The sequence below is a fragment of the Terrapene carolina genome, unplaced genomic scaffold (assembly GCF_002925995.2).
Source record: "Terrapene carolina triunguis isolate 2854851 unplaced genomic scaffold, T_m_triunguis-2.0 Scaffold131, whole genome shotgun sequence".
Taxonomy (NCBI): Eukaryota; Metazoa; Chordata; order Testudines; family Emydidae; genus Terrapene; species Terrapene triunguis.
The window spans coordinates 3,758,906-3,785,155 of NW_020664482.1; the positions used below are offsets into that span (position 1 = coordinate 3,758,906).

General features: G+C 44.8%; 1 protein-coding gene across 1 annotated transcript in view; it reads right to left on the bottom strand.

The window, feature by feature from the left end:
- The window catches only part of GPC3 (glypican 3), a 253,518-nt gene that overhangs the window by 78,147 nt on the left and 149,121 nt on the right, over window positions 1-26,250 (bottom strand). Inside the window, exons 4-5 of the mRNA XM_026653014.2 lie at window positions 18,309-18,442; window positions 11,646-11,771 (exon numbers count right to left, since the gene is read on the bottom strand). Coding sequence (XP_026508799.1) covers window positions 11,646-11,771; window positions 18,309-18,442 — 260 coding nt within the window. The remainder of the gene's footprint in view (window positions 1-11,645; window positions 11,772-18,308; window positions 18,443-26,250) is intronic.

The window sequence follows — 26,250 nt, forward strand, 5'->3', positions numbered from 1 at the left end:
AAGGTGCTAGAACTGTTATTTTTTCACACAGTCGCAGAACATGACTAAACCAAGCCAACACGTCTATAAAACTATCAACTACATTAGCAACATGAACATGTAAAGGCCGGACTTTTTAGATGCCTAAGAAATTGCCACCTTTGCTGCCATTATGCGAAGCTAATTTTAAAATGCAGAGACAGAACATTAAAGTACGTTGCTGAAAAGTGTTGTGGAGTTTCAGTGAGATTTAACTCCTGGGTTCCGTAGACTTCAACGAGCGCAGAACTGAGCCCCTGTTTGGAGCATACCTAAATCAAAGGAACACATTTCTTCTGGAATAGTGTTTTACAAATGCAAATAAACAGATCCTATAATCCCTGAGCAGGCAAAACTCATGCTGAAGTCAATGGGAGTTTTGTCTGGCCAAGGATTGGAAGATCAGAATCTCTGCCCTCTAGTACATCATAGATGACGGAGCACAGTAGATGTGGTAGGGCCAGGGGACATAATGTCCAGTGGCCAATGTTCAGGGAATGTGGAGACTATGGAAGGCACAGTGAGTGGCCCTGGTTAACTCCATCGGAGACAGGGCTGGAGTCATAGGCTACCAATGAGACACAGAATACGTCTTCATTGCACACTAAGGAGTGAGCCCAAGCCCCTCTTCCATCCACACACAAATCAGTCTGACTTGGGTCAGTGAGCGCTCAGGATCCGGGTCCTAGGACCCTACTAAAGGGGTGGGTCATAGCCCGAGTCACACTGAGGCTCGGATCCAAGCCCTATATTTTGCAGTGTGGACACCGCCCAAGCCGCAGACCTGAGTCAGATGGTCTGCGTCCCACAGAATGGACGTTAGCACAGTTGTGGGTCCCACAATTGTAAAACCTGAGTTTTGCAATGCAGTGAGGATGCTCAAGTGTGGGCTTGGGAACGCAGAGTCCACAAGCCGAGGTCCCACAGACCCAGGTTTACGATGCAATGTAGACAAACCCTAATGGCCATGCTACCCTCCCGCACAGGAAAACCCATGAGAGAGGACCTGAATGTTGGGGGGAAACTCCAGGAGGTTCCCCTTGCGGGGTTCTCCCTAGAACTGTCCTGCTACCTGGGCTGTGCCCAGATGCACAAGGCTTTCAATCCGTGGGTAGGCAATGCAGCCCTTCCTTCTCCCGAACAATGAATTCACGGGCACAGAACTAAACCTAAAGAGAGCTGGTTTGCTCATGAGCATCCAGACCTGCCCTGCTATTACACTCCAGCTCACAAGACTTCAGCCTGGCCTCCACCCGGGGGAAAAGGGAACACACCTTGTCAGGGGACAAACTCCCAGCTTTTATGCAAAAGGACGTGGCGACAGGAAAGCAAAGGAGGAAAGGCACAAGGACAGAGGCTGAATCACCTCCTCACTCACAGTTATTGGGCTCAATACAGAGGCCTGTGGGAGACAGGAGGTCAGAGTAGATGATCGAATGGTCCCTTCTGACCTTAACCTCTGAATATAGGAATCGTTTATAAAGCCCACGTATCCCACCGGATGCAAGGCCTGATTTTCAGGGAGCCCAATCTCTGCCACTCCCTTTGGAGCTGACGGGAATTGTGGGCTCTGACAATCAGAGCTGTGAGGCTCAAAGTGCCTCTCCTGCTAGTCTTAAGCTGAAAGTATCATTAACACAAAGAAAACAGACATCCCAAATGCATTTCCTTGGCCTAGGGATGGAGTCAGGTCCCACAGGCAGACAGTGACGCAGATGCTGTAAGAGCATCTAAGCATGTTTCACTCCATCCCTATTCAGCAAAGCACTTAAACGCATGCTTAACTTTAAGCACCTCGGGTAAAATTTCCAAAAGTGCCAATGTGACTTAGGAGCCTGAGTCCCACTGACTTTCAGTGACCCTCAGGGAGAGATTTTCAAAGGCACAAACGGTGGTTAAGTGCCGAACTCCTATGTCACTTTTGAAAATGACACTTGACTAAGTCACTCGGTGCTTTTGAAAATCGTACCCATGATGTTTAGCGGAGCCGCGGCCTTCATTCTCGCAGTTCAGCTGGAGGGAAGGTCAATGGCAGAGCAGAGGGGTTATGGCTTTCTGGAAGCCTGGCTGCCCCTAAGGAGTGGCAGGACTGTATGAAGTGAGCCTGGGCATCTTTTCTGAGCACACCCAAAGATGGTGTGTGAGCCAAAAGAGTTTGAAGCTTAGCTTCAGTAAAAACAGTCCTGAAATCCCAGCTTGCCTGGAAAGGGCTGCGGGCACCATCCCTGCAGCCTGGTCTCCCAAAGTGCTGCCTACTTGACAGCCATCAACGGCTAGAGGGCTTACTGGGTCCTAAAGCCAGCCCTGCAACCATACTCACTGAAAATAAAAGTTTAGGCAAACCAACAGCAAAAACACCCTCCTTTTCCCCAGGGTTCGGTGACTTCAGAGAATCCTGCCAGTAACTTCCTTTTTTGTCTTTTCATTCAACTCAGCAAGTGAGTGTATTAAGTGTTAATTAGCATGACAGTGGCCATGGTACTGCACAAGCAGGCACTGCATGACCTCACCTTATAGATTTACAGCAAATTTATTGTCTAAGAATAAAGTGTTTTGCGGAGCAGGGGCAGCATTTGGCATGTGCTTAGCTGAATTAGGGCCAAAGAGGGCCAGGTTGTTCCTGCATGCCTTGAGTGAGAGCAATGGGAAGTCTCCGGGCCAAACTGATCAAGGGATGAAGGCAAGACAGATGCAGAAAGGCACCTAGTGACGGATGCAGAACGTTTCCAACTTAACTCTCCATTGAATCTGAGCTGTTTTGCAGCTGCGTCTGTTCCATATATGAGCACTAATGAGCCCTGATACAGATCCCGTGCTCTAAGGACGCTGTCGGCACAGACTAATATAGTGCTATCTGGCATAAATTATTCAAGTCCTCCGAGCTCCGACTGGGGCCCTGCCTTTTGAGACACCGATGCTACAACAGGAGCATGTGCCCGGCCTCCACTTCATAGGCAGCACAAACCCAAAGATCCCTCCCTTTTTGATGTGGTACCCTGTAGTAGGATGTCATTCAGCAAAGTAACCCGGGCTTCCCTCCCATAGTTCCCGGGCAGGAGCTACTGTTTGTGACAAGATAATCTCAAAAGGAGAAATGTCCTGTTGTTGTAAAGTGTGCTGAGACATGGCTGTCACTAAAGATAATTAAAGATAATCACATGATGAAAACATTACCAAGCTAAAGCCTTGCAAGGGTTACATATCAATCTTTCATTCGTAAGTCATAAATATTTGGTGTTAAACCCAAATAAGGGGTTCACCCCAACCCCCGCATCCAAAACTCTCACCTTTGCAAATGCTTTCCCACTCCAGCTCTATTAGCTTGAACCAATGGGGTTCCCAGCAAGTTTTACCTCCAGGTTTTCGTTTCAGAGCACGGGAGTCCAGACAACAAAATGGTTTTTAAATGTACGACAATAAATGTAGTGGCGTGTTTTTCTTCCCCACAGAATCTGCTTTAGCATTGAAATGCAGAGAGACAGCTGGAGCCAACTCGGCTGTGCTAAGTGTGGAGATAAATTACTGAACTGCAATGTATGATTTACAGAAAATAATCCTGCAAGTCAAATGTAAAGTATTATATATGAAAGAGGAAAGTAACCGTTTCATTCAAACACCAATTAATTTATGCCTGCCTCCTGGCTACAAAGTATTTATTCTAATGCAGCTGCACATTTTAAGCCAGCTAGAAGGGAGCAGAATGTCCTGTCTGGTATATTTGATTTCTTCACTTTGATGCTCCTCATTGAACCTTAGTTTCTTGGTAGTGCGGGGGGACACCAAATGCAATAGAATCCGATTGCTCCACAGGTAGGCAAGCCTTTTAAGGAAAGAGGACCCATAGGAATGGATCCTGAGACATCAACAGCCACCAATTCTGCAATATCAAAAGGTGCTCTGCATTGCAGGACTCTTCTAGCCAATGGAGCTCTGTCGATTTATACCAGCTGGGGGCCTGGCCTGGAATCTTTGAAGTGTTCACCTTCTCCTGGGGGATACAGTATTGCCAGACCTCGAGCCAAACTGGAAGGGGGTTCTTTTCTATTTTGCTTGGTAACATTAACTGCCCTGAGTCCCAATCAGCCACACCAAGAGCCTCTTGCAGGGACCCGGGCCACCGAACGAAAGCCCTCCTTTCAGACGTACGGTCCCATTGACTGACTGACTGTCGCAACAGGGCAACCAAGGGGATGTGCGTTGCCCCCACCAGGCACTACCATTCAATCACATCTGGCTGGTAAGCATTCCTTACAGTGTTTTAAATAAGAGCTGAGATTCTCAGGTAATAGCCTGACTCCAGGAGCAGGGACTTTAAACAAAACACCCCCACCAAATATGGCAAGAGTCACAATAAAACCATTAGAGTTGGCAACACTGGGGATGGTACAAACTCTTTATCGCTTCATTTAACTTTAGTTCAACAACGTTAGAGACATACTAATGATGGAAGTGTTGGTCGGCCATTGGATCAACAGGTATGTTTAATATATCGAGAGAGAGACCAGTGATCTCCATTCTTAAGATACTCTGGAAACAACCACTGAACAACCCACTACATTTGCCTAATTAAAGCTTACATATGCTAGGAAACTTTGTTTTATGTATCTAAAAAGTTATAAAATCCCCTTCCTTTATGGGACTCCACTGTGCCTGATATTCTGTAACATCGCCAGAAATAACTGTCCTCCTTCAGGAGTTGAAGGTTCATTATTGGCATAGAATCATCCTTGTTACAATACAGGCATCTCTCTGGCGTCCTGCTGTGCTTTGATTGTTTATTATTTGTACAATTAAAAAACCCTGAATATATTGGCAATAAAAAGGAAATCTGAAACTTTTCCCTGCAGGAAGTGAAATCAGGATAGTTTAGCGGGGTGCTAAGAATATGTTAATTTGGATACGGTATAAAAGGAGTGAGGATTAAGAGACGCACAGATAACTTAGGTTAATGTAGAATTTCTCTTGTACAGCTTTGAAATGATAATACTTGCATAATTTGCTTAAAAGTTTTGCAAAGGATAAATGTGTCTGACGTGCTATTCAGAGGAGCTTTAAAGGAATATACCAGTATAAGCAGATTATTAAACTTTAAGAATCTGAACTTTTAATAGGCTTTAAAAATTAAAAGCTGTGAAATCCTGACACTCTGTATAAAAACCTTAAATTAGAAAGTTATTCTATAAAACACAGCAACACTTCTCACAGGCTGGCAAGTGCGCAGTGAATGGGCCTTTTCTGCGAATGTTGTGCTTCCCATCAGTGTCTAACACATTTTAATATACCTTAAAGGAGTGTTTTGTTATTCTTTTCTTTTTTCTTAATACTTCCAGCATATTTTCTCCTACTGTGTAGCAACTGCACAGTTGAAGACACTCATGCCCAGGGAATCTGATTAGAAAAATCTTTCGAAGACTGCACATCTTTGCAACATGCATGTACTTCCTGATAGCGCTGCATCAGCTGATGTTACAAAAATAAGACAAAGAAAGGGGCCATCAGGATGGCAACCCACTAATCAAATTCACATGATACCAAGTTAGGAAGGAGAACAAATTCTTTTTGGATCTGGACAGTACGATCTTGATAAATAAGAGAAAGAGACTGAAGTCTATAAAATCAGATTCAATAAAGGGAAATACAAAGTGGGTCACAGTGGAAAGAATAATCCAATATGCAAAATGGGATGAGTCAGTCAATAGAAACACTAAATTCTTATAATCGACAGTGCTTGTCATCTACACAGCAATTTATTAATCCTAAAAGCATTCCTGTGAGTAGATAAATGTTGGGTCAGATCCTCGGCTGATGTAAATAAGCATAGCTCCTTTGACTTCAGTAGTGGTCTGACTTATAGCAGATGAGATTTTCATCCATTGTATGTATTATCTCATTTTACATATGGGGAAATTCAGGCAAATACCCAGTATGAGCTAGTATGCAAACTGGGGTTAGAACTCAGGGATTCCTGGCTCCCCATCCTGCAATCATCCCTCTCTGCCACTCCCAAGGATCTACGGTCAGGGTTGCCCAGAGGATTCAGGGGTTCTGGGGCAAAGCGGGGGAGCTGCGGCGCTTGTACTCACCCGGCGGCGGTCCAGGTCTTCGGCGGCATTTCGGCGGCGGGGGGCCCTTCAGTCACTCCGCGTCTTCGGCAGCACTGAAGGACCCACCGCCGAAATGCCGCCGAGGACCCGGACCGCCGCCAGGCCAGGGCTTGCGGGGCCCCTGCGGGGCCTGGGGCAAATTGCCCCACTTGCCCCCCCCTCTGGGCGGCCCTGTCTACGGTAGCAAGGAATATGGAGTCAACCACGTGATGTACTTGTGAAAAGCACAAAGGCGACGTCACATTGCACTAACAGGAACACCAGAGGGAAAAGCAAGACAAACAGTCCACCCTACTAAGCCATAATTAGGCCAACATGGGAGTGTCGTGTTCAGTCAAACTGGAGGAAGTTAAGAGGAGAGAAATGAAAAATGTGATAAATGATTTGGGAAATGAGAGCCATTGGGAAGGCTAAACGCACCGGGCATATCTAGCCTGTGAAAAGGAGGGACATGACAGTGGTCTGCAAATACATAAAGCAATATTATAAATAGGACAGAGCCAGTACTAACCAAGAGGACAAGAAGTGAAGAGGTTTAAGGAGCCGAAGGGCCAGTTTAGGTTCGATTGTAGGATAAATGTTATCCTCAGGACCGAGGCACTTGAGCAAGCTCACAAGGGAGGGTGTGGACTTGCTGTTCATTGCTGGACTAGATATGCCCACGTTAAAATGGGTTAAGAATAATCAATAAATCCTGCCACAATGCAGAGGGTTACACTGGACAAACGCCGAGAGGCCCCTTCTGCTAAGATACCCTATTAGAGACGTGGCTACTACAGCAACATCCAATCCTACAGAAATTATCTAGAACCACAGACAAACGTGCTCACACATACCAAATACATGGATGTGATAAAGAAACGTATCACGTAACTGTGCTGCTATCACACCCCAGGAACTGAATCACCTGCCCACAGCTCCCCAGCACGCCATGTAATAGCTCAATCCCCTTGGCGGCTTTGAACGGCCACCTTTTTAAATACCACATTGAATAGAACAGCTTTGAGCAGCTTTAACTGACATGGAATTTAAAACGGGTCCAGGCAGAGGCACCAGTGTTAGCAACAGGGGTCAGCACCGTGTCCATGGTAAAGATTTTGAGGTCCATGGTAATTTTTTCAAAAAATTGCATGACTGAATGACATAACCCCCCGACAATGTCCGTCACTCAGTATGGTAATTCTGTCAAGTGTCCGTCATGCAACATGGTGGTGCCGACCCCTGGTTAGCCAGGGTAGGACACTTGTAATGAATCGTCCCTAATGTGGATAAGGCTTAAGTAATCGGAAAAACTGAACCTAGACAATTTTCTCCATAGCATCAGGACTCTCTTAGCAATGTAGCAGTTATGAATGTGTCTCTGCTGGCTCCAGTCCAACTCTGGTACATGGATCAGGTTAACTGCAAGGAAGAAAGAAAGTCTATTCTTGTCCAGCCTGCTGTACACTTCACTCATGAGTATCTGAGCAGGCAAGCATTGCATCTGGGTTGCAGCATCAAAAAGCCAGGAAAACAGAGAGAAATATAAAAACGAGGTGACAGAATTTTTGCATTCTAAGTACGTGGACACCCCAGGTCAGGACTTTCTTTTCTCAGCTCTCCCAGTAGTTAGCTGCATAGGATGGCTACCAGCTGATAAATGACTAATATCCGGACGCTGACTCCAAGGTTCATGAAACACAGTATTTCTTGTAAAAAGCTTAAAACCAGGTCTGGGGGAAATCACAAGCGAGCATCAGCCTAGCACATGGACAGGTGAAGTTATGCCGGAAGAATTAGAGCGTACAGCTGATGTTTTTTAGGTTTCACCCCGCTTGGGGAAAATAAAGTCCAAGATTGTTTAAAGTGACTAGTGATTTTGGGAGCCCAACTAGACACACCTTGAAGGGGCCTCATTTTCAGACAGGCTGAGCACTCATGTTCTGAAAACAGGCCCCTTTAAGGGATCCCAATTTGGGTACCCCCAAAATTGAGGCAGCAAAAAAAAAAAAATCACTAGTCACCCTTGAACACCTCAGATACAGTAATTAACCAATGAGATCATTCTTATTTCAATTTAAAACTCATTCTGTAAATGGGAATGAGGAGAGAAGAGTCATTTATTTTTATTAGTGTGACTTTATTCAGATTAGTTTCTATTTCTAATTCCATTAAGGGAAACACCTTTGTGTACTGCTCACACTCCCAACCCAAGGAGAAGTCAGACAGTCATTCCAGGACACGTTAGGGTTGTATATGCTTAAAACATAAGGCGGGAAGAAGGTAAATAAATCTAAGACACAACGTTGTTGACCTATTTTCTGATCATCTATGTGAGTTCCATGAAACCTTGGTCCTTTGAGGTTTTCTGCATCTCAGTACTGCCTCTCCAGCAGGACAGATGCAAAGCAGCCCCTATGCAAGCCGTCATCCACACCAATTCATGACTAGTTAGCAAGTGGTTTGCTACACAGAGCAGCTGGTCTTTCCTCCAGAGGACACCACTAACATCTCTGCAAGGGGATCCGATTTTTCGCACTCGTCTGCCATCGCTGTCACATGGCTCAGAGTGAAAAATTTAAACTTGGGCTCTGAAGAGGGTGGTTGTTAATATTTCAGATAAGCTGGCAGAGGAGGTGATGTGTGTTTGACAAGACAGAGTGGGAGGGAGAAGACGACAGATAGCATCGTGTTCACTTGAGGAGGAGCAGTGCAGGAGATCGAGTTCCTCATGGCACTGCAAAGTTGTTCATTTCATTATTAATTCAGTGGCCAGGCAAGTGGGAAGAGAAACTTCTGGTGTTCTGCTAAACTCTGTTCACGTTACTGTTATCTCCATCCTCCCAACTCCCCTCCCCACCCTGTCTGTCTTTTTCAGCCACCTGTCATGGTCCTACACCAAAATTGTAAGCTCTCTGGGGCACAGATGGGCTTTTTTGTTTTTTGTCTATATAACACCTAACACAATGGAGCCCTGATCCTTGATTGGGGTTCCTAGGTACTGCCATAATAGAATTTTCATAAAAAGGTTCCAAAGTTAAGCATTCAAGTAAATGTCAGAATTAAGGTTGCCTTTTCACCCTTAATTTGGCCCCTTTGTCCTTACCCATATGATACAGCTGTACCCAACATCACATCACAAATCTGTGGCAGAGCCTGGAATAGTCAGGACTAGAACCCAGATCTTCTCTTGGTGGGCTGTCACCTTACCCACAAAATGCATCCCTTTTCTTCTTGCAACCCTCCGTCTCGTTCATTGTCCATCCTGTGCCCGGACTAAGGCAGGTGTCTTGTAGAATAAATACTATGTGAGCCTGTACTTGAAGACTGCATCATGATGCATACTCACAAGGAGGCCAAATTAGGATTGCATAGGCAACCTTCGTTCAGGTATTTCCTAATTTCTAAGTGAGTGACTCTGCAACTTGGGTGACCTTTTAACATCGTTTTTTTTTTTTAAATGTACATGTCTGGGTATTTTAAGCTGAAAAAGAAATTCCATCGTACGGAGCCATATTGATCCTGCCCACATGGGTCATCATCTGAGTCTGAAACCAGGACCCACACTGACAGCACAGTCCTCCACCACTGGCTTCACTGGGACTCTGTGTGGTCTGAGTTAGGACAGTAGAACCAAGAACGTAGAATTTCAATCTTGATCTGCAAAGACCTCATTGTACTTGAACATTTCACATTCTCCAGGCTGCAGTGTTTAATAGCACGATTTCATGTGCTTTTTAATTAAGAAGCAGAGAAATATTTTTTTCAAATCCTTTTTGAATTGTTCTTTTCATTAGGCATGGAGACAAAAGTTTTTCCAAAAGAAGGTACAGACAGAGGGCACATTTTTCCTGAGGCAAAGTAACTTCACGTTATTAAATGCATAATCGGCAATGCTTGAGTAATCTTTTAAAAAATAGTTTGATGTCATTTTCTGGTCTCTTCAGTGTTTCGGGTCAGTACTGCAAGTACAAGTTAATTATTTCCTGAGGTTACCAACCAAGAAGAAGCCATACTTTACACTCTACATTATTTTTGCCACGTCTTGATATTATTTCTATTATTTTCCTTATGTAAACTACTTTAATAGTAAAGGACATTTTGCAAAGTAGGGTTATTAGAAGAGCAGTCTGGTGATAGTACGTGTAATTATAATAAGCATTACTATGCTGAGTTCATACATTCTTGAACATTTCTGGGGACCAATGTTTTGCAAAAAAAAAAAAAAGTTTTTTCATTAACACAGCGTTTTCCTTTGTAATATTAACCCTGCATTTGTCATTCACCATCAGTCTCACAGATAATTGTCACAACACCCAGGGAAGCAATGAATATACTTGATATATTACATATGGAAGCAGGAGAAAACAGAATGGGGAAGAACCAACGTGGTTGATACTCTGCTGACATCCCAGAGTGACACCAAGGATGAATTTGGCCCAGCGCTTAAGACTTTTTATTTAAAGAACCATCAGCAGAAACCTCCTATTGGTCACAGTGCAAGTAGATCATGCAAAGGAAAACAACTGCACGCTTTGGAGCGAATTCCACACACAAACATGCATGTATGCAGTCCACACTGAAGTGCATCTGAGGACAGAATTAAGTGTTTTTCAGATCTTACCACGTCCACAGGCAACCTACTTAGCATTTGTCTATTTCCTAATGTTAATGGTTCATTCTAGAATGAAGGTCAGATGTTCAAGTTGAAAGAAAGTCAGCACACACCCAGAAGATGTATTACCAACAAAGACTGTGAATGGCTAGCCAACTACAAAAGCAGTTTGTCTTCCCTTGGTGTTCACACCTCAACTGCTAGAAGAGGGCCTCATCCTCCCTGATTGAACTAACCTCGTTATCTCTACACTGATTCTTGCCTGGACATTTATACCTGCCCCTGGAAATTTCCACCACATGCATCTGACGAAGTGGGTATTCACCCACGAAAGCTTATGCTCCAATAGGTCTGTTAGTCAGGTGCCACAGGACTCTTTGTCGCTTTTTACAGATCCAGACTAACACGGCTACCCCTCTGATACTTGATACCAAAACTCAGTAGCTCAGATAACCATCTGCGTGAAACCACACCAAAGGTAAAAGGGTAACTACAACCTCATTGATACCTAAATTGTCACGGAATTAAGCCCTTTCCAGAGGGAGTGTTGCTTAGTAAAGCAGTTGTTCCTCATCTTTGTTCCTGACTGGTCAACACCCACCCATCCTATTCTCCACTGGGTCACAGCAGCATGTGTTACACACAGAGTGGCTTCCACGGCTCAATAAAGCATGAAGAGTAACTTTCTGCTCCTCCCCAGAGGTAGTTTTGGGCCCCTCTCTGCTCCATCGCTCTGCTAAACATCACGCAGCAAACTCAGCTTCTGGCCTGATCGTTTCTAAGTTTTGTATAAATAAGGAAGATTGCCAGTGAAGCTATTTGTGAAACCTCAGACATCGATGAATTCAGTAGGCCCCAGTCCGACAAACACTGACATGCACATTTAACTGCTTATGAGGAGCACTGAGGAGAAAAAAACAATTGTTCACCTCGCCACAATTTCTTGTCCATTCCAGCACAGGGTGTCATTCTGAACAGCAGAGCCGTGGCTGCAGATGTACTCCGGCAAGCTGCTATAAAAACTGCTGTGAGATTTTAGTTTCACAATGAGCTCCCTGAAAAGAAAGCAAAAAGGTATACGTTAAAGAGGAACAGATTATCGTCAGTTCAGCATGTTTTACCAGCAGGCCTCACGCGGCTGCTTACAGCAACCAATGTGTACAGAAGTCGTGCATAATTTCCTACCTGCAAGGAGCACCATGACAAGTTAACGGTGAAGCATCAGCCTTGTTTATGGAGACTTCTGCCACTCTGCATCACACCCTCTATGTCATTTAGTCAGGTCATGTCAGCTACTCTCAAATGGCAGATCCAAGCATTCCTTAGTCAGGCAAAATTCCCCCTGGTTTCAAAGGCTGCAAGAAGCAGTGGGGCTCGACGGCCCTGATCCTGCAAACAGTTAGGTGACAGTCTTCCCCTTGGCTGGACACACTGAGGATTATGTCAGAGACCTCCAGAGCTAAAAGCATGAGCTGCTACAGTCTGAGCTGAAGAGCTACGGCTCGGTAGCCGGGACCTGTAACACACACTCACCAGTAGGTTACGTTTACACACGTGCTTCACTTTACACACGAGTAGCCTCACAAGTCAATGGGACTACTCACCCGTGCAAAGTTAAGTGCTTGCGTCCGCACGGTGACGGCCCGAATTTGTAACTAACTACTGTAGTAAAACGTGGCCAAGTTGATAACACAGGCAGTTACCGTCCATGCACAATGCATGCTACGTAAAATGTAACCAAGAGCCAAATTCAGTACTGGACACAACGTTTCCCGAAGCGGGGTGTATTCAGTTCTGGGGCTTTATATGAGCCCAGTCTTGCTCTCGCCCTAGAGATTGCTAAGGCAGATTTAAGAATCCAAATGAGCTGCTTTACGGGAGAACATCAAGATTAAAGGCCCAAATGTCCATCAAGACAGACGACTCCAGACTCAGGGCAGCTGGCCAGCCTTGCTCTGCTGCTGCACACAGGGTAGAAAGACATACAACTACATGCTTTTGCAAAAGCCTGTTGGCCTCTGCACATGTATAACTGTGAGAGATTTGCAGATACAGGTCCGAGTCCCATCTGCTTCCTGCAATCGAAGAGGCCAGCAGCGTATACATTTTTCTCCAGGAGGGAAGAAGGAGACCAGCTGTCGCCAGAGATGCAGAAGGTGGGGTGGACGTGAACTGGGCAGAGCCCCTGTTCATGCCCCTGGACCCTCAGGTCACTTGATCCAGGCAGCTAGCCTACAACCGAGCAATGTGGAGCAGGAGCCCCAGCACCATCACGCCTCGAGAAGGGGTCTGAACCACAGAAGACTCTGGCAGCTGCTGGACATGCAGCCAGGGGAGACCAAACAGGATGTTCAGCTGCTCTCAGCTTAGGGTTGTCTCCTTTATGGGGACAAAATAGGGACACCAAGCAGCTGTTGTGCAAAATTCTTCTGTGCTGAGCTGTGAAGGGCACAAGAATATTACTTGGACTCAAGGCCTCTTGGCTCCCAGAGCAGCACACCATCCCCTAGGCTCTGGGGTACTTTGTGACCATCTCTGTCGCCTCCCTCCTCCCCTCTCCCGCTTGCTCCCTAGGGATCATCCACAAAGTGCACCTTTGACTCTGGACTGAAGGCTGGGACCGAGGGGTCGTCGCAGGGTGGCAGGAGAACAGGGCCGAGCAGTGAGTGTGTTTAACCGGGGGGGGGGGGGGGAGTGGGGGTAAAAGAAAACAAATGGAAAATAACTAAAACAAATCAAGGCAAAATGCATGAAATACAACCAGAGCATAGCCTATAAAGCAATGGGGTTGGGGGTTGCAGGAGCGCTCTTTTAATGGGCCGGGTGAGGGGGTGGAGATCTAAGCTCCATAAGGAAGGGGGGATGCGGAGATTTGCTCGATACCTTGCATCAATATTGTTGAACCACAAGGCGTGTGCATCAGACCAGATGGTGCCCTTCCTCCGACCCTTCTCCTCCCCCTTGTATTTTGGCCGTCTCCTGATCTGTAAGCATGTCGTCGACTTGGGAGCAGGGATTATCTTCTTGTGCGTGTCTGTACGGCACCGAGCGCCTCTGAACCTGCCTGGAGCCTGCGGGCACTCGTGCAATGTCAATCGTCCCTGGACTGGTACCGTCTGCCTTTTGGCACTTACCACTCCTTATTTGAAAAGCAGTGAATCCACTTCAGACTGAAGTAAGCTGTTACAGAGATTAGCTGTGAGCTACAAACCACCCAGCTGGGGGCAGACAAAACAAAGAGAAAGATGTCTGGATGCTATCAAAAAGAGCCTTCATTTTTTGTTTCTTTATTTTTAATAAGGCATACAGCTTTTCACCCCTAATCAGATTCACACAGCCTGTGCACACAGCCTCTATAGCTAACAGAGATAGAGCAGAAGATGATTCCTTTTCTTCCCCTACAGTATTGATGAGGAGTAACATAATGCAGCTTTTCTGGCTATTGAAAGATGTCAGTGCTATTTATCTCCTCATCTCCACCAATAAACAAGCTTTAGTTAAAGAGAAAAGCCTTGCTAATGTCATTAAAAACACATCACACGGCCTGAGCATCTTTCCCTGCAAAAATACACGGGATGATTTAGGTCTTCACTTTCGGCAGGCACGAGAGTATTTTGTGGTCGCCATTTGTTCTTAATGCATTTCTTGGGGGGCTTTATTTTCTTCATGGGGCCATCCAGGAGCCCAAAATAAGTCAAGGTTCTTCTCCTGGCGTTTCTGTGCTGAATTGCTGCCCCTTGAGAAGGACAGCCCTCATCTTACATTGCACCTACATGGCTCCCTATGGCACGACTGATGCGGAGCACTCACCCTCCGAATACAAGACCCATTTAAGGTGCCTGAAGGTGGGAACCCAAAAAATTGAGGGACATAGATCACTAGTTACTTCGGAAACCTTCGCCCAAGGTCCATGGCAAGGTGCAGGGCACTACAGTGCATCTAACCCCCATGCCAACCCTGCTTCCCCATTGATTCTACTCGACTTTCCCCAGTTTTCATTTCGTTCCTTTCTCCTCCCCACCCCCAGTTTTTCTAACTCTGGTCAGGTGGTTTAGTCTCTGTTACTTCCCTAGACCTAGACTTACCCTTCTGGAGACAGAGATGGACCAAAGACTTGCACCATTTCCAGCGGGATGAATTTTCTTACCTACTTGGGTTTCCCTCATTCTTTTCTCCTTTTCCGTCTCCCCTTTCTTTTTACTTGTTTCCCACACTATTCAGTTTCACAGAACCATAGAAATGTAGGGCTGGAAGGGACCTCAAAATTTCATCTAGGCCAGCCTCTTGTGTGGAGACAGGACCAAGTAAACCTAGACCATCCCTGACACCCTTGGAAGCCTATTCCAGAACCAAAGTACCCTTATAGCCAGAAAGCTTTCCCCCGATATCTCTTCTATATCTCCCTTCCTGCAGATTAAGCAAGGGACACTGGAACAGGGGGCCACGTGACTCCATCACATTTTACCTGCCTTAAGGGTGAGCAACGGGGGATGGGGTGGAGAAGAGTGAGAGGGGGGTGGGACTCAAGGGGAAGGAGTGGAATAGGGGGCGGGGACATAGTTTAGGCATCAGTGGCTCCCCCCCCCACTTCTAGGGAGCTTCCAGCGCTCCTGGATTACACCCATAATTCTCGTACTACCTTCAGTGGATATGGAGAACAATTGATCACCATCCTCTTTATAACAGCCGTTAGCATGTTTGAAGACACTTCTCACATTTCTTCTCGGTTTTCTTTTCTCAAAACTAAACATGCCTCACAGGTCAGGTTTGCTAAAACTTTTATCTGGTTTGTTGCTCTTCTTTGGCACATAATAGTCTAATGTCCTGGGGGCTGGAATACTTTGTTCTATGCTGGCTGTTATGCAGAAGGTCTAACGAGATCATCTGGTGGTTCTTTCTGGCCTTAAATTATACGACTCTCACTAATTTGTCCACATGTTTCATAAATCACGGCACCCAGAACTGGACACAATACTCCAGCCAAGGCCTCCCCAGTATTGAGCAGGGTGGGACAATGACCTCCCATGTCTTACATATGATGCTCGTTTTAATACACCCCCGAATGATGATAGCCTTCTTCACCATTGCCTCACATTGTTGTCTCATATTCAATTTGAAATCCGCTATAATCCCCAATTCCTTTTCTGTAACTGCTCAGCCAGTTACTCCACATTTTGTAGTTGTTCATTTGATTTTTCCGTCCTAAGTGAAGTACATTGCACTAGTCTTCATTGAATTTCATCTTGTTGATTTCAGACCAATTCTCCAATTTGTCAAGGTTGTTTTGAATTCTAATCCTGTCCTCCAAAGTGTTTACAATCCCTCCCAGTTTGGTGAAATCTGGAAATTTTATAAGCATACTCTCCACTCCATTATCCAAGTCATTAATTAAAATATTGAATAGTACTGGACCCAAGAGAGATCCCTGCAGGACCCCACTACTTACATCCTTCCAGTTTGACAGCGAACCATTGATAATTATTCTTTGAGTACGGTTTTCAACCAGTTATGCACTGACCTTATAATAATTTCATGTAGACTTCGTTACCCTAGGTTGCTTGTGAGACTGTCTCATGGCTCTGTGTCAAAAGCCTTACTAAAATCAAGATATATCACATCTACTGCTTCCCCCCACCCACTAGGCCAGTAACTCTGTCAAAGAAGGAATTAGGTTGGTCTGACATGATTTGTTCTTGACAGATCCATGTTGGCTATACCTTATCACCTGATTATCCTCTAGGTCAGTGGTTCCCAAACTGGGGTTCGTGAACCCCTGGGGGTTCGCAAAATGTTACAGGGGGTTCTCGGGAAAAAATTCCCTAATGGCGAACAGAGCTGTCCCTAGGGACCCCAGACAGCAGGGGTCTAGCAGCCCGGAGCCTTGGACTTCCAAGAGCTAAGCAGATCAAAACAAGCATATCTATCACACTGAGGAGATTTAAACTTCAAGACTCCTTATAAGAAATGGAAAAGGAGGTGGATATTTTTTGCCGTTTTTAAAATTAAATAGGCAGCTAGTATTCTTTTTAAAATTATTATGAAGAACAAGTTTAAGCTTTGTTGTAACGTGCGTTGTTTGTCTGAACTGCTCAAGACCTTCATGCTGTTTCACATCTGATACTGCTTGATGAAACATAGGAGTCTTGTCCTAGAACAGGCTTATTCAAAGTGATACAAGCTGCAAAAGTGAGAACTTGGAAGAGTGTTGCTGTTTTCATAATGTAATAAAAATACTGTAATTATCAATAATAATTCATAATAAATAGTGTGTAAGCATGTCATAAAAACAAATTTTATATTTCCCAGATCACTACTTTTATATTTCATACTCAGGTAAAGGAGAAAATCCCCGGAAAGATTCATTTTTAGGAGGGGGTTCGCGAGACTTGACATTTTAGTGAAAGGGGTTCACAGGTTGTTAAAGTTTGGGAACCACTGCTCTAGGTGCTTACAGACAGATTGTTTGATCATTTGTTCCAGAATCTTTCATCCCTCCTTCCTTTTCATTTCCCCTCTTGTGTAACCAGGACGATTTTTCATCTTGTAGCCATCAATTTCCTACGAGGTCCTGTCCTGAAAGCAGCTCCCATCACGTTATTGTAGACCGAGGGAGCGTTAGGTATCAGGTCCAGCAGGAAGGAATAATGTTTTCTGTCGGCTGAAGCTGCAAGTGATCCTCTCCTCACAGCAGGAGGATGGGAAACATCAGTGGCAAAGTGGAGGAGAGAAACACTTCCAATGTCAGTATGTACAGGCTCTCTTAAAGGCCTAAGTACGTTGCAGTGGGTTTCACCAAATCCCATACTCTTCAAATGACAATAATGCATCACTTCCAGAGCCTGTGCAGTCTGCTGACACGGGAAGATAATGGAGGAACAGAGATGCTTATAACACACTTACAAGCAGTCTCCTCTCACTCCACCCTGGTGCGGCCCGACTGAAAGCACAATGAGAATTTGGCCCCGTAAATATTTACAGGTGACTTTGTCCATGTCATCTTTGAGCGTTTCCACGTTTACAAAAAAAATCAAATTTTCTCATTTCATTTCTGCAGCTGTTAAATAAATAAGTGTGCACGCACGCTCCTAGTCTGCTTTAAAAATCAATGAGAGGGAAAAGAGTTTTTCCCCTTCATACCAATATGATCCCACTAAATTACAGCTTCTATTTACTGAGTTAAACCTAGCTGGAACAAGTGCTGGGTGCCATGCCATGGACACAGACGTCTGCTCTGATTTTCAAACGCTTAGAAACTGCTGTGAACATTCCTTGATGTTTTAAAGGTGTTGGGTAAAAAAAAAAATCCCTCCATACTACAAGGTTGGAAACCTTGTGTGCCATGCTTCAGGCTAAGGTTAACACCTGCCTTGGCAACCTTTAAAAACAGCGTTTCATACAGCCCCCTGGAATATCAAAGATGGGAATCAGGAGACAGTTTTATGCTTAAAAGAAAAACACATTGACATTTATACAATTGCCGTGAAAACATGTAACCCTCACCCACATGGGTATATTGCAGAGTTTTACATCAGAGTAGTTTACTGACTCATAAACACAGCAGCCATGTATACTCAGAGTCAAAACAGTCTCACCTTCTCCGACTGGACAGGGTTTCCTTGTGTTCTGTGTGAGCCACCTTCCGTACTTTCTTGTCAATGAAAAGGTCTTCGGGGTCATGAGCTGATCTATACTGTCTCTGTTGAGAATGGCCACAGAATTTGCTAATCTGAAAAAGCAACACAAAAGCATGATGAGCTAATATGCAACATGCAACACGCTAGAAACAAAAGGCTAAGAGATGTACTTTCCACCACACGAATACTTTTTTAAAAATAGCACAATAAAGATACAGGGTAAAATTTTCAAAAGTGCCTTAGTGACTTGGGAGCCAGAGTCACATTTACGAAGTGACTTGGGAGTCAATAAGGAGTTAGGTGCCTAAATACCTTTAAAAATCTGGGCCTATGTCACACTTGTGAAAATCAGATGTAGGCTCCCAAGTCACTTACGTATTCTTGAAAATGTTACCCATTGCATTACCTCAGAGGAATTTGTGGGGGCAACTTGTAAAGCAAAAGAACTTGGAGCAGAATAACTCGAGTATGTCAACCAATTTCTTCCACTGGGGAGGCTGGACTCAACCTATTCCTGGTTCTCACATAGTAACAAAGGCTTTTTCTCAAACGATGAATGAGCTTGAAGGGAAAAGTCGAAGGATTGTGCGTTTTGTGCCTCTACAGAAGTTCCTGGTCAGAAATATAAAGCTCTGTTTTCCAAGAGCAAGGTGTTTTTACTGACCTTTCCGGGCCAGATCCTCAGCTGGTGTAACTCAGTGTTAAAGCTAACAGAGGTATGCTGAGGATCTGGCCCTTTGAGGCTAGTTTTTTTTAAACTAGTTCATCTGGACAACGCTCCAATCTTGCAAATATGTTTTGCTCCAAGATTGAAACAAGCTCATAAAAGAGAATTGTAAAGATCACAGAGTGCTCTTGTAAGGGTACCAGTCTTGTGGGATCGAAGGCAATGCAGAGAGAGCAATCACCTGTCAAAACCCTGAGCTGTAAGCTTTTCCTGGCAGAATTCCAAACTGACAGGTTAAATATTCTCTGGGTTATCAGCCGTGGTGCTTCAGAAGTTCCTCAACGCTTTCTTTTTGAAAGTCAGAGCAACATAAGATACAGATATCAGGGCAGAGTTAAAGAAGAACTAAATATTTCTGGTTGTCAACCCCTTTAAAAAGATCATTTTGTTTTCCTGTCACAATCGGTAACCACTACCCATGAGACCGTATGCCCTCTTTGATCACTTCACCTCTGTGTGGAAGGCCTGTGCTTCCCTGAAAGCTCACTTATGCCCTCAAAGCAGAGTTTGAGTGGGATCGGAGAGGGAAAGGGTGGATTTCACTCTTCGGGATGCTCTGGAGAGCCCTGGCCAGACGAGGGCATGCAAGAGCCAACGGGCTTGTTACCAGAGCTGAGGGAACACCACAGAGTTTCCCCACAAACATTCACTCCGATTGAAGAAATGGATTCACTGTGGCTGGGCTCGCTTGTTACTCACATGAACACCCCTGGAAAGCACACCTACAGCTTGCGCTCTTAGGCGTTTACACCAGAAATGCTCTATTTTATATGGGATCAGCGCAGCAGAGGGGGAAGGGCCCCCGGCATCCACCCTGGCTCACGCAATGGACATTACAGTATTGGCAATCTGAAGCATTCAACAATCACAAGTCAGGCTCCAAATAAAACATGAGACTGGCTTAAAAATCCTGAGATTTAAAAAAAAAAAAAAATATTTCAGGTTCTGTTTACTAGTCTTCTGGTTTGAGAGCCTTTAGGATTCATGCTTTTAAACAATCCCCTACAGCCATTAGGGACAGAAACTTTCATTTATTTACAAATAAAAAATAAGCAGAAATTGGCATGTAATCACTAGACTCCAGGAGGTGGGACTTTAAGTACAGCACCAAATAGTGCAAGACTCGTGGCAAACCAATGAGTTATCTGACTCATTTAGTCACAGTGTTGCTAATAATCTGCCTGCAGATTTTGCAACTAGTACAGATTACATGCTAACTTTGCGGGGATGCAACAATGGAAAGTTTCCATTTAAAACTATTCTACAGCCAATCTTAGGAACCACAGAGCCACAATGCCTAATTTTAGCCTATTGCTGCCTATGGGACAGAATTATGGTACGGAAAAAGTGGCCAGAAATAACCAGGGCCGCCCAGAGGATTCAGGGGGCCTGGGGCAAAGCAATTTCGGGGGCCCCTTCCATAAAAAAAAGTTGCAATACTATAGAATACTATATTCTCGTGGGGGCCCCTGCAGGGCCTGGGGCAAATTGCCCCACTTGCCCCCACTCCCCCCCCGCCCCCCCCGGGCGGCCCTGGAAATAACTAGAGATGAAAACCACAGAACAGCATCTGCTGCTCTCTGACTGCTTGGTTTCCAGGCGGTCATAAGCTTGACTTGTTTGATAATGCAGACCTGTCCACCAATGCAAGAAGATACCAGCTAAAGAATGCATCTGGAGAGATAATGGGTTTCATGTGTGACAGACTGACTGCAGCAGTTTGGACTGGGTTGAATACTTGAAAAAATTATTTCGTAAAAGATAGAGAAAAGCAAATTACATAGACTAGAAGAGTTTATGACAGGTGAAAAGAACTGGTACATGTGCTGGTGCTTTGAATTTGTCAGCCTCTGGTGATAGAAATTTCTGTAGCATGATCAGCAGTAAAACTCTACAGTACCACTGCAGACTAAAAGGTGGGGCATCTCCACTTCTCTGATGCAACTGCATATACATCAACTCCCCAGTGTCTGAAGTGGCCACTGAGTGAGGGTTTTCCTCACATCAGCATACAACCTGAAGGCCTGATTCTGCAACCCGATTCCCCTGCACCTCTGCAGAGGACCAAAGTCCATGGAACAGGAGTCTGAGATCAGAGCTCAGTTTGTATTTCATATGCTGACCAATAAAACCAGTTGGTACCGTAAATACATTAAACAATGCGGCTGCAGGCAAATAATACCGCACAAACTCTTGTGTTAACATCACAAATTAGCTCATCAGACATTGATTTGTTAACCGGGCAAGTAGCAAGAAAAGAAAGTGAGGTGCCTCACGTGCTCTCAAGTAGAGCTAGGGAGGACATGATTTTCCCATCCCATGAAAGGTTGAGATTTTGATTTTTTCCCCCCTCATTCGGACCCAGGATGAAAAGTTGAAATCTCAAACATTTACATGAACTGATCGTTCAGAAACAAAATTCCGATCAGGTCGATTAAAACGTCTTTTCAACGTTTTGCTTCCATTTTGATTTTTTACCTTTTTTAGTATAAATTAATTAAATTTCAAAATGAAAAGTCATTTAAAATTGAAAAATGAAACTTTGGTTTGAAAACGTCAATACAGGATGTTTGGACAATTAGAAACCTTTCCCTCCGCCCCCAAACATTTTTCTAATCAGGAGATGACTCGAAACTGAGCCTTTCTCCGGAACCGTTTCGGTTTCCACAAATCGACCTCCCTCCCCAGTTCTCCCCTCAAGAAAGCAGCTACTCTCGCTGCTCGGTAAGCACAGAACCAGCTGCCCTGCAGTTGTATGCATTCTGCGGTGTAGATCCTCCCGTCAGAGCGTGGACTGCTGTAAAACGGCACCTACGGAGATCTGTTCCTTAGCCCTCGGTGGGAGAACGACAGGACAGTAATAGATTGCTTTCCTATTCCAACTTCATTTAGCCCTGACCCTGTGTTCTCCTTGTTTACATCAGCGGACTTGCCTCTCAATCAGAACGTGTTACTTATTGTGCAAGAGTTCCCCAGGTTCATTCATGGAGACAACATGCTGACTCCATTGATTTTGTGACACCCCCCCTGTTCTCCAGGCCTTCCCTATCCAGCTGCTCCTGAGAGGGTGACAGTGGGTGAATGTCACTCAAGTTCAGATTGTGTTAGCACTTAAACTATTAGCAAATCCTATTTCCAAGGGCAGCTGGGGGCCTGCAGTTAGGCTCTTAAATCTATAGTCTTAGGACTGCCTAATTTATCTTCCCACTGCAGTGAACTAAGCTAGCCCGCTAAACTACCAGTTAGCAACAAGCTCGAGGCTAAAAGCACACCCACTGCCTGGTGCCACCGCCATCTGATGAGTAAGGTGGAGAAGAGATTAATTCCATTCTATTACATCCTACATTTCCTTTGGTAAATAAATTAGTAACGTCACCTCTTTCATTATCAAGAGCAGCACAGTTTGTTTGCCCAGGCTGCAATACAATAACGAGAAAGAGATAAACCGCCCAGGAACGTCATGAGCCTGGATTCTTAATTGTTGGTTTAAGCCGTACTGGGATGACATGCTGTCGCGGGTGCCTTTTCTGCAGCTGTTGCTCCCATTTCTGACATCGTTCTTTCCACAGCTGCTGTTGCTCTCGGAGCATTGCTTCTTTGGTCCTTAACTTTTTCCTATTTTCACTCTTCGAGCTGCTTCCTTTCCAGCCTTGCCAAGTCCCACGTGCTCAAAAATAATGTGTCAGCCCCCCAGGAAATCGTGAGACTGGCTTAAAAATCATGTGGTTTTTTTTAAAGTAATGCATTTGGGTTTTTTTTATTTGTCTTCTGGATTTGGAGCCTTTTGGGTTCACATTTTCAAGTTTTTCTCTACAAGCATGAAGGCTAAAAACAATTTAAAAAAAGCTGAGATTCTCACATAATCACATGACTCCAGGAGATGGGGCTTTATGAAAGCAATCAATATTAGAAGACTTACAATAAAATAGCGAGTTAGCCATTCTGGCAGCACACTCTCTCTTCTCTTTTACACACGGTGTATATTTCCCTGCAGAGCCACATGCAGAACAAACATTTCAAAACAGTTATTTTGCTCAACAGCAGTGGGCAGAAAAGTGAAAGAAGGGGACAATACGGATATACTGTCATACCCGTGCCCGTGTAATGCAATGTGGTACATCATTTAACAAAATATGGAAGATCCACCACTATCCCTGCACCGACAGTAAGGGATTTAAAGCAAAGAAGAGGAGCAGGTAAAGGTCAGGTATTTTAAGCAGTCATTTGTGAGGACTTAACTTTGATTTTTCACTGACACTGTGCAATTCCCTCTCCTTTTGCAGCTCTGGTCTTTAAGTCCGTGAACACTATTGATCCTGACATGAATAAGGCTGGATCAAGGACTTGATAAAAACACGCTGAAGCATAATGAAGGGGGGTGGTGCCAACGGCATCATCCAGGAGAGCACTTCAAAGAAAGAAGGGGCCAGGCACCTGCAGGTGTCTTAGGCTTTATCTACACTGGGGTTGTTCTGCATGAGCAAAGCTACCTTCATATAACTGCATTGCGGCAAACCTCTAGTGTACATGTGCTGCACTGGGGTGAAACCTATTATGGGGCAGCTCGTGCATAGGAGAAAGTTAGAAAGTGAGGCAAACTACATCAGTGCAGTGGGTTTACATTAGAGGTTTGCACAGCGGCAGATACACCAGAGTGCGGGGGTAGTGGGGAATCAAATCCTAAACACCAGTGTAGATAAAGCCTGAATACAGCTGCATCCCTCAAGTTAACGCTTCTTCTTAGGGCTTGTCTACCCAGAGACATTGAGCATAGCAAGCCAGGATGTGAATCTACAGCTCACTAGCTTGCCACGTGCTAACCAGCCGCGTGGACCCTGCTACCACACACTAAAAGTTCCCTAGTGCACTTTGGACGTTGACATACTGCTGTCTGGCACTTTCAGCGTATAGAAGCGGGATCCACAAGGCCAGTAAGAGTGTAGCAGGCTAGCGCGCGGCAGGCTAGTGCACTATAGATTCACTCCCCAGTTTGCCGTGCACTAAGTTGGGGAAGAGCCAACATGGCTTTTGTAAAGGGAAATCATGCCTCACCAATCTATTAGAGGGTGTCAATAAGCATGTGGACAAGGGTGAGCCAGCTGATATAGTGCACTTGGACTTTCAGATAAGGTTCCATACCAAAGGCTCTTGGGCAAATTGGGATGAGAGGGAAGGTTCTCTCATGGATCAGTTACTGGTTAAGAGACAAAAAAGAAACGGGTAGGAATCCATGGTCAGTTTTCACAATGGAAAGAAGTAAATAGCGGGGTCCCTCCAGGATCTGTAGTGGGACCGGTACTGTTCAACATATTCATAAATGATCTGGAAAAGGGGGTAAACAGTCAGGTGATAGAGTTTGCAGACAATCAAAATTACTCAAGATAGTTAAGTCTAAAGCTGACTGCGAAGATTTACAAACGAGCCTCATTAAACTGCGTAACTGGGCAACAAAATGGCAGATAAAATTTAGTGTTGATAAATATCAAGTAAGACACACTGGGAAAAAATATCCCAACTCTATATACAAAATGTTGGGGTCTAAATGAGCTGATACCACTCAAGAAAGAGATCCTGGAGTCACTGCAGATAGTTCTCTGAAAACATCCACGCAATGTGCAGTGGCAGTCAAAAAAGGTATCATAATATTAGGAACCACTAGGAAATGGATAGAAAATATCATAATGCCTCTATATAAATCCATGGTATGCCCACATCTTGAATACTGCGTGCAGTTCTGGTCACCTCGTCTCAAAAAGATGTATTAGAATTGGAAAACATACAGGGAAGGTCACCAAAAATAACACAACACAAGAACCAGGGGCCACTCAATGAAATTAACAGGCAGCAGGTTTAAAATAAACATATGGAAGTACTTCTTCATACAACACACAGTCAACCTGTGCAACTCGTTGCCAGGGGATGCTGTGAAGGCCAAAAGCCTGAGTGAGTTCAAAAAAGAATTAGATAAGTTCATGGAGGATAGGGCCATCAATGGCTATTAGCTAAGATGGTCAGACACAACCCCATGCTCAAGGTGTCCCTAAGCCCCTGACTACCAGAAGCCAGGACTGGATCACTCAATAATAGCCCTGTTCTGTTCATTCCCTCTGAAGAGTCTGGCACTGGCCACTGTCAGAAAACAGAATACTGGGCTACACGGACCATTGGTCTGACACCATACATCCGTTCTTATGTTCTCAAGTATCCCTGTAGACAAGCTCTACAAACAAGTGGCAGAGCAAGCTGAATTTGAATGTTCTGTTCCCCTCCTGTTGACCTTAAGGAAAATACAAACTAGTACAGCAGAAAACTTCTTTACAAGTATTTGCAGAGAGAGGGGCCACTTTTTGTGAAACCTGAGTAAAGGAGGATGGTGCCGGTCATGGCTGCATATGAATGGTTTTTTTTGGAAAACTAGTTCTACCGTGGACTGTGAGCCTCACAGGGTCTGGTCACGTCCCAAACATTCTCGTCCCTTGTCTTCATGCAGTATGCTAGGTACCCATCAGCTACTGACTTCCCCCTCAGAGGAACCCCTGCACTTCCCTGGCTGCAATGCTTTGGGGTTTATCCCAGAACAGCAAGTGGTTGTGTCACCATGCACCCTGGGAGCCATTGGGCTGTGCAGCTTTGGCTAAGAGCCTGATGCCAACAGCCTGCTCACAGCCCCCTGACTTCACCCTGGCTTCACTTTGCAGGGTAACACCAGCATCCGCCCAGTCCTGAGTTCTTCCCCAAAACGTGTTTCTCTGCAGTGGTCAAGCCCCTCTTACCATAGTACCCACAAAAACTTACCAAGTTTGCTGCTCCTTTCAGTAGACATTACACAGCAGTTTATTAACTTAACTGGGGTTGACCAACCCTCACCTTCAATCAAAGCAACGAGCTGGTTTGCGGTAAAATTAAAACACGTTGATTAACAAAGGGATACAGGTATTTGTGATACCAAGTAAAAGGAATACGGACAGAAATGATTACAAACAAACAAAAGTAAAAACACGCCTCTAAAGGCTGGTCTACACTGAAAACTTACCTCAGCATAGCTACGTCTTGCAGGGGTGTGAAAAACACACACCCACAAGATGTAGCTGTAACAACCTAGCCACACTGTTGACAGGACTAGGTCAACGGAAGATTTTCCATCGACCTAGCTATTGCTTCTCCGGGAGATGG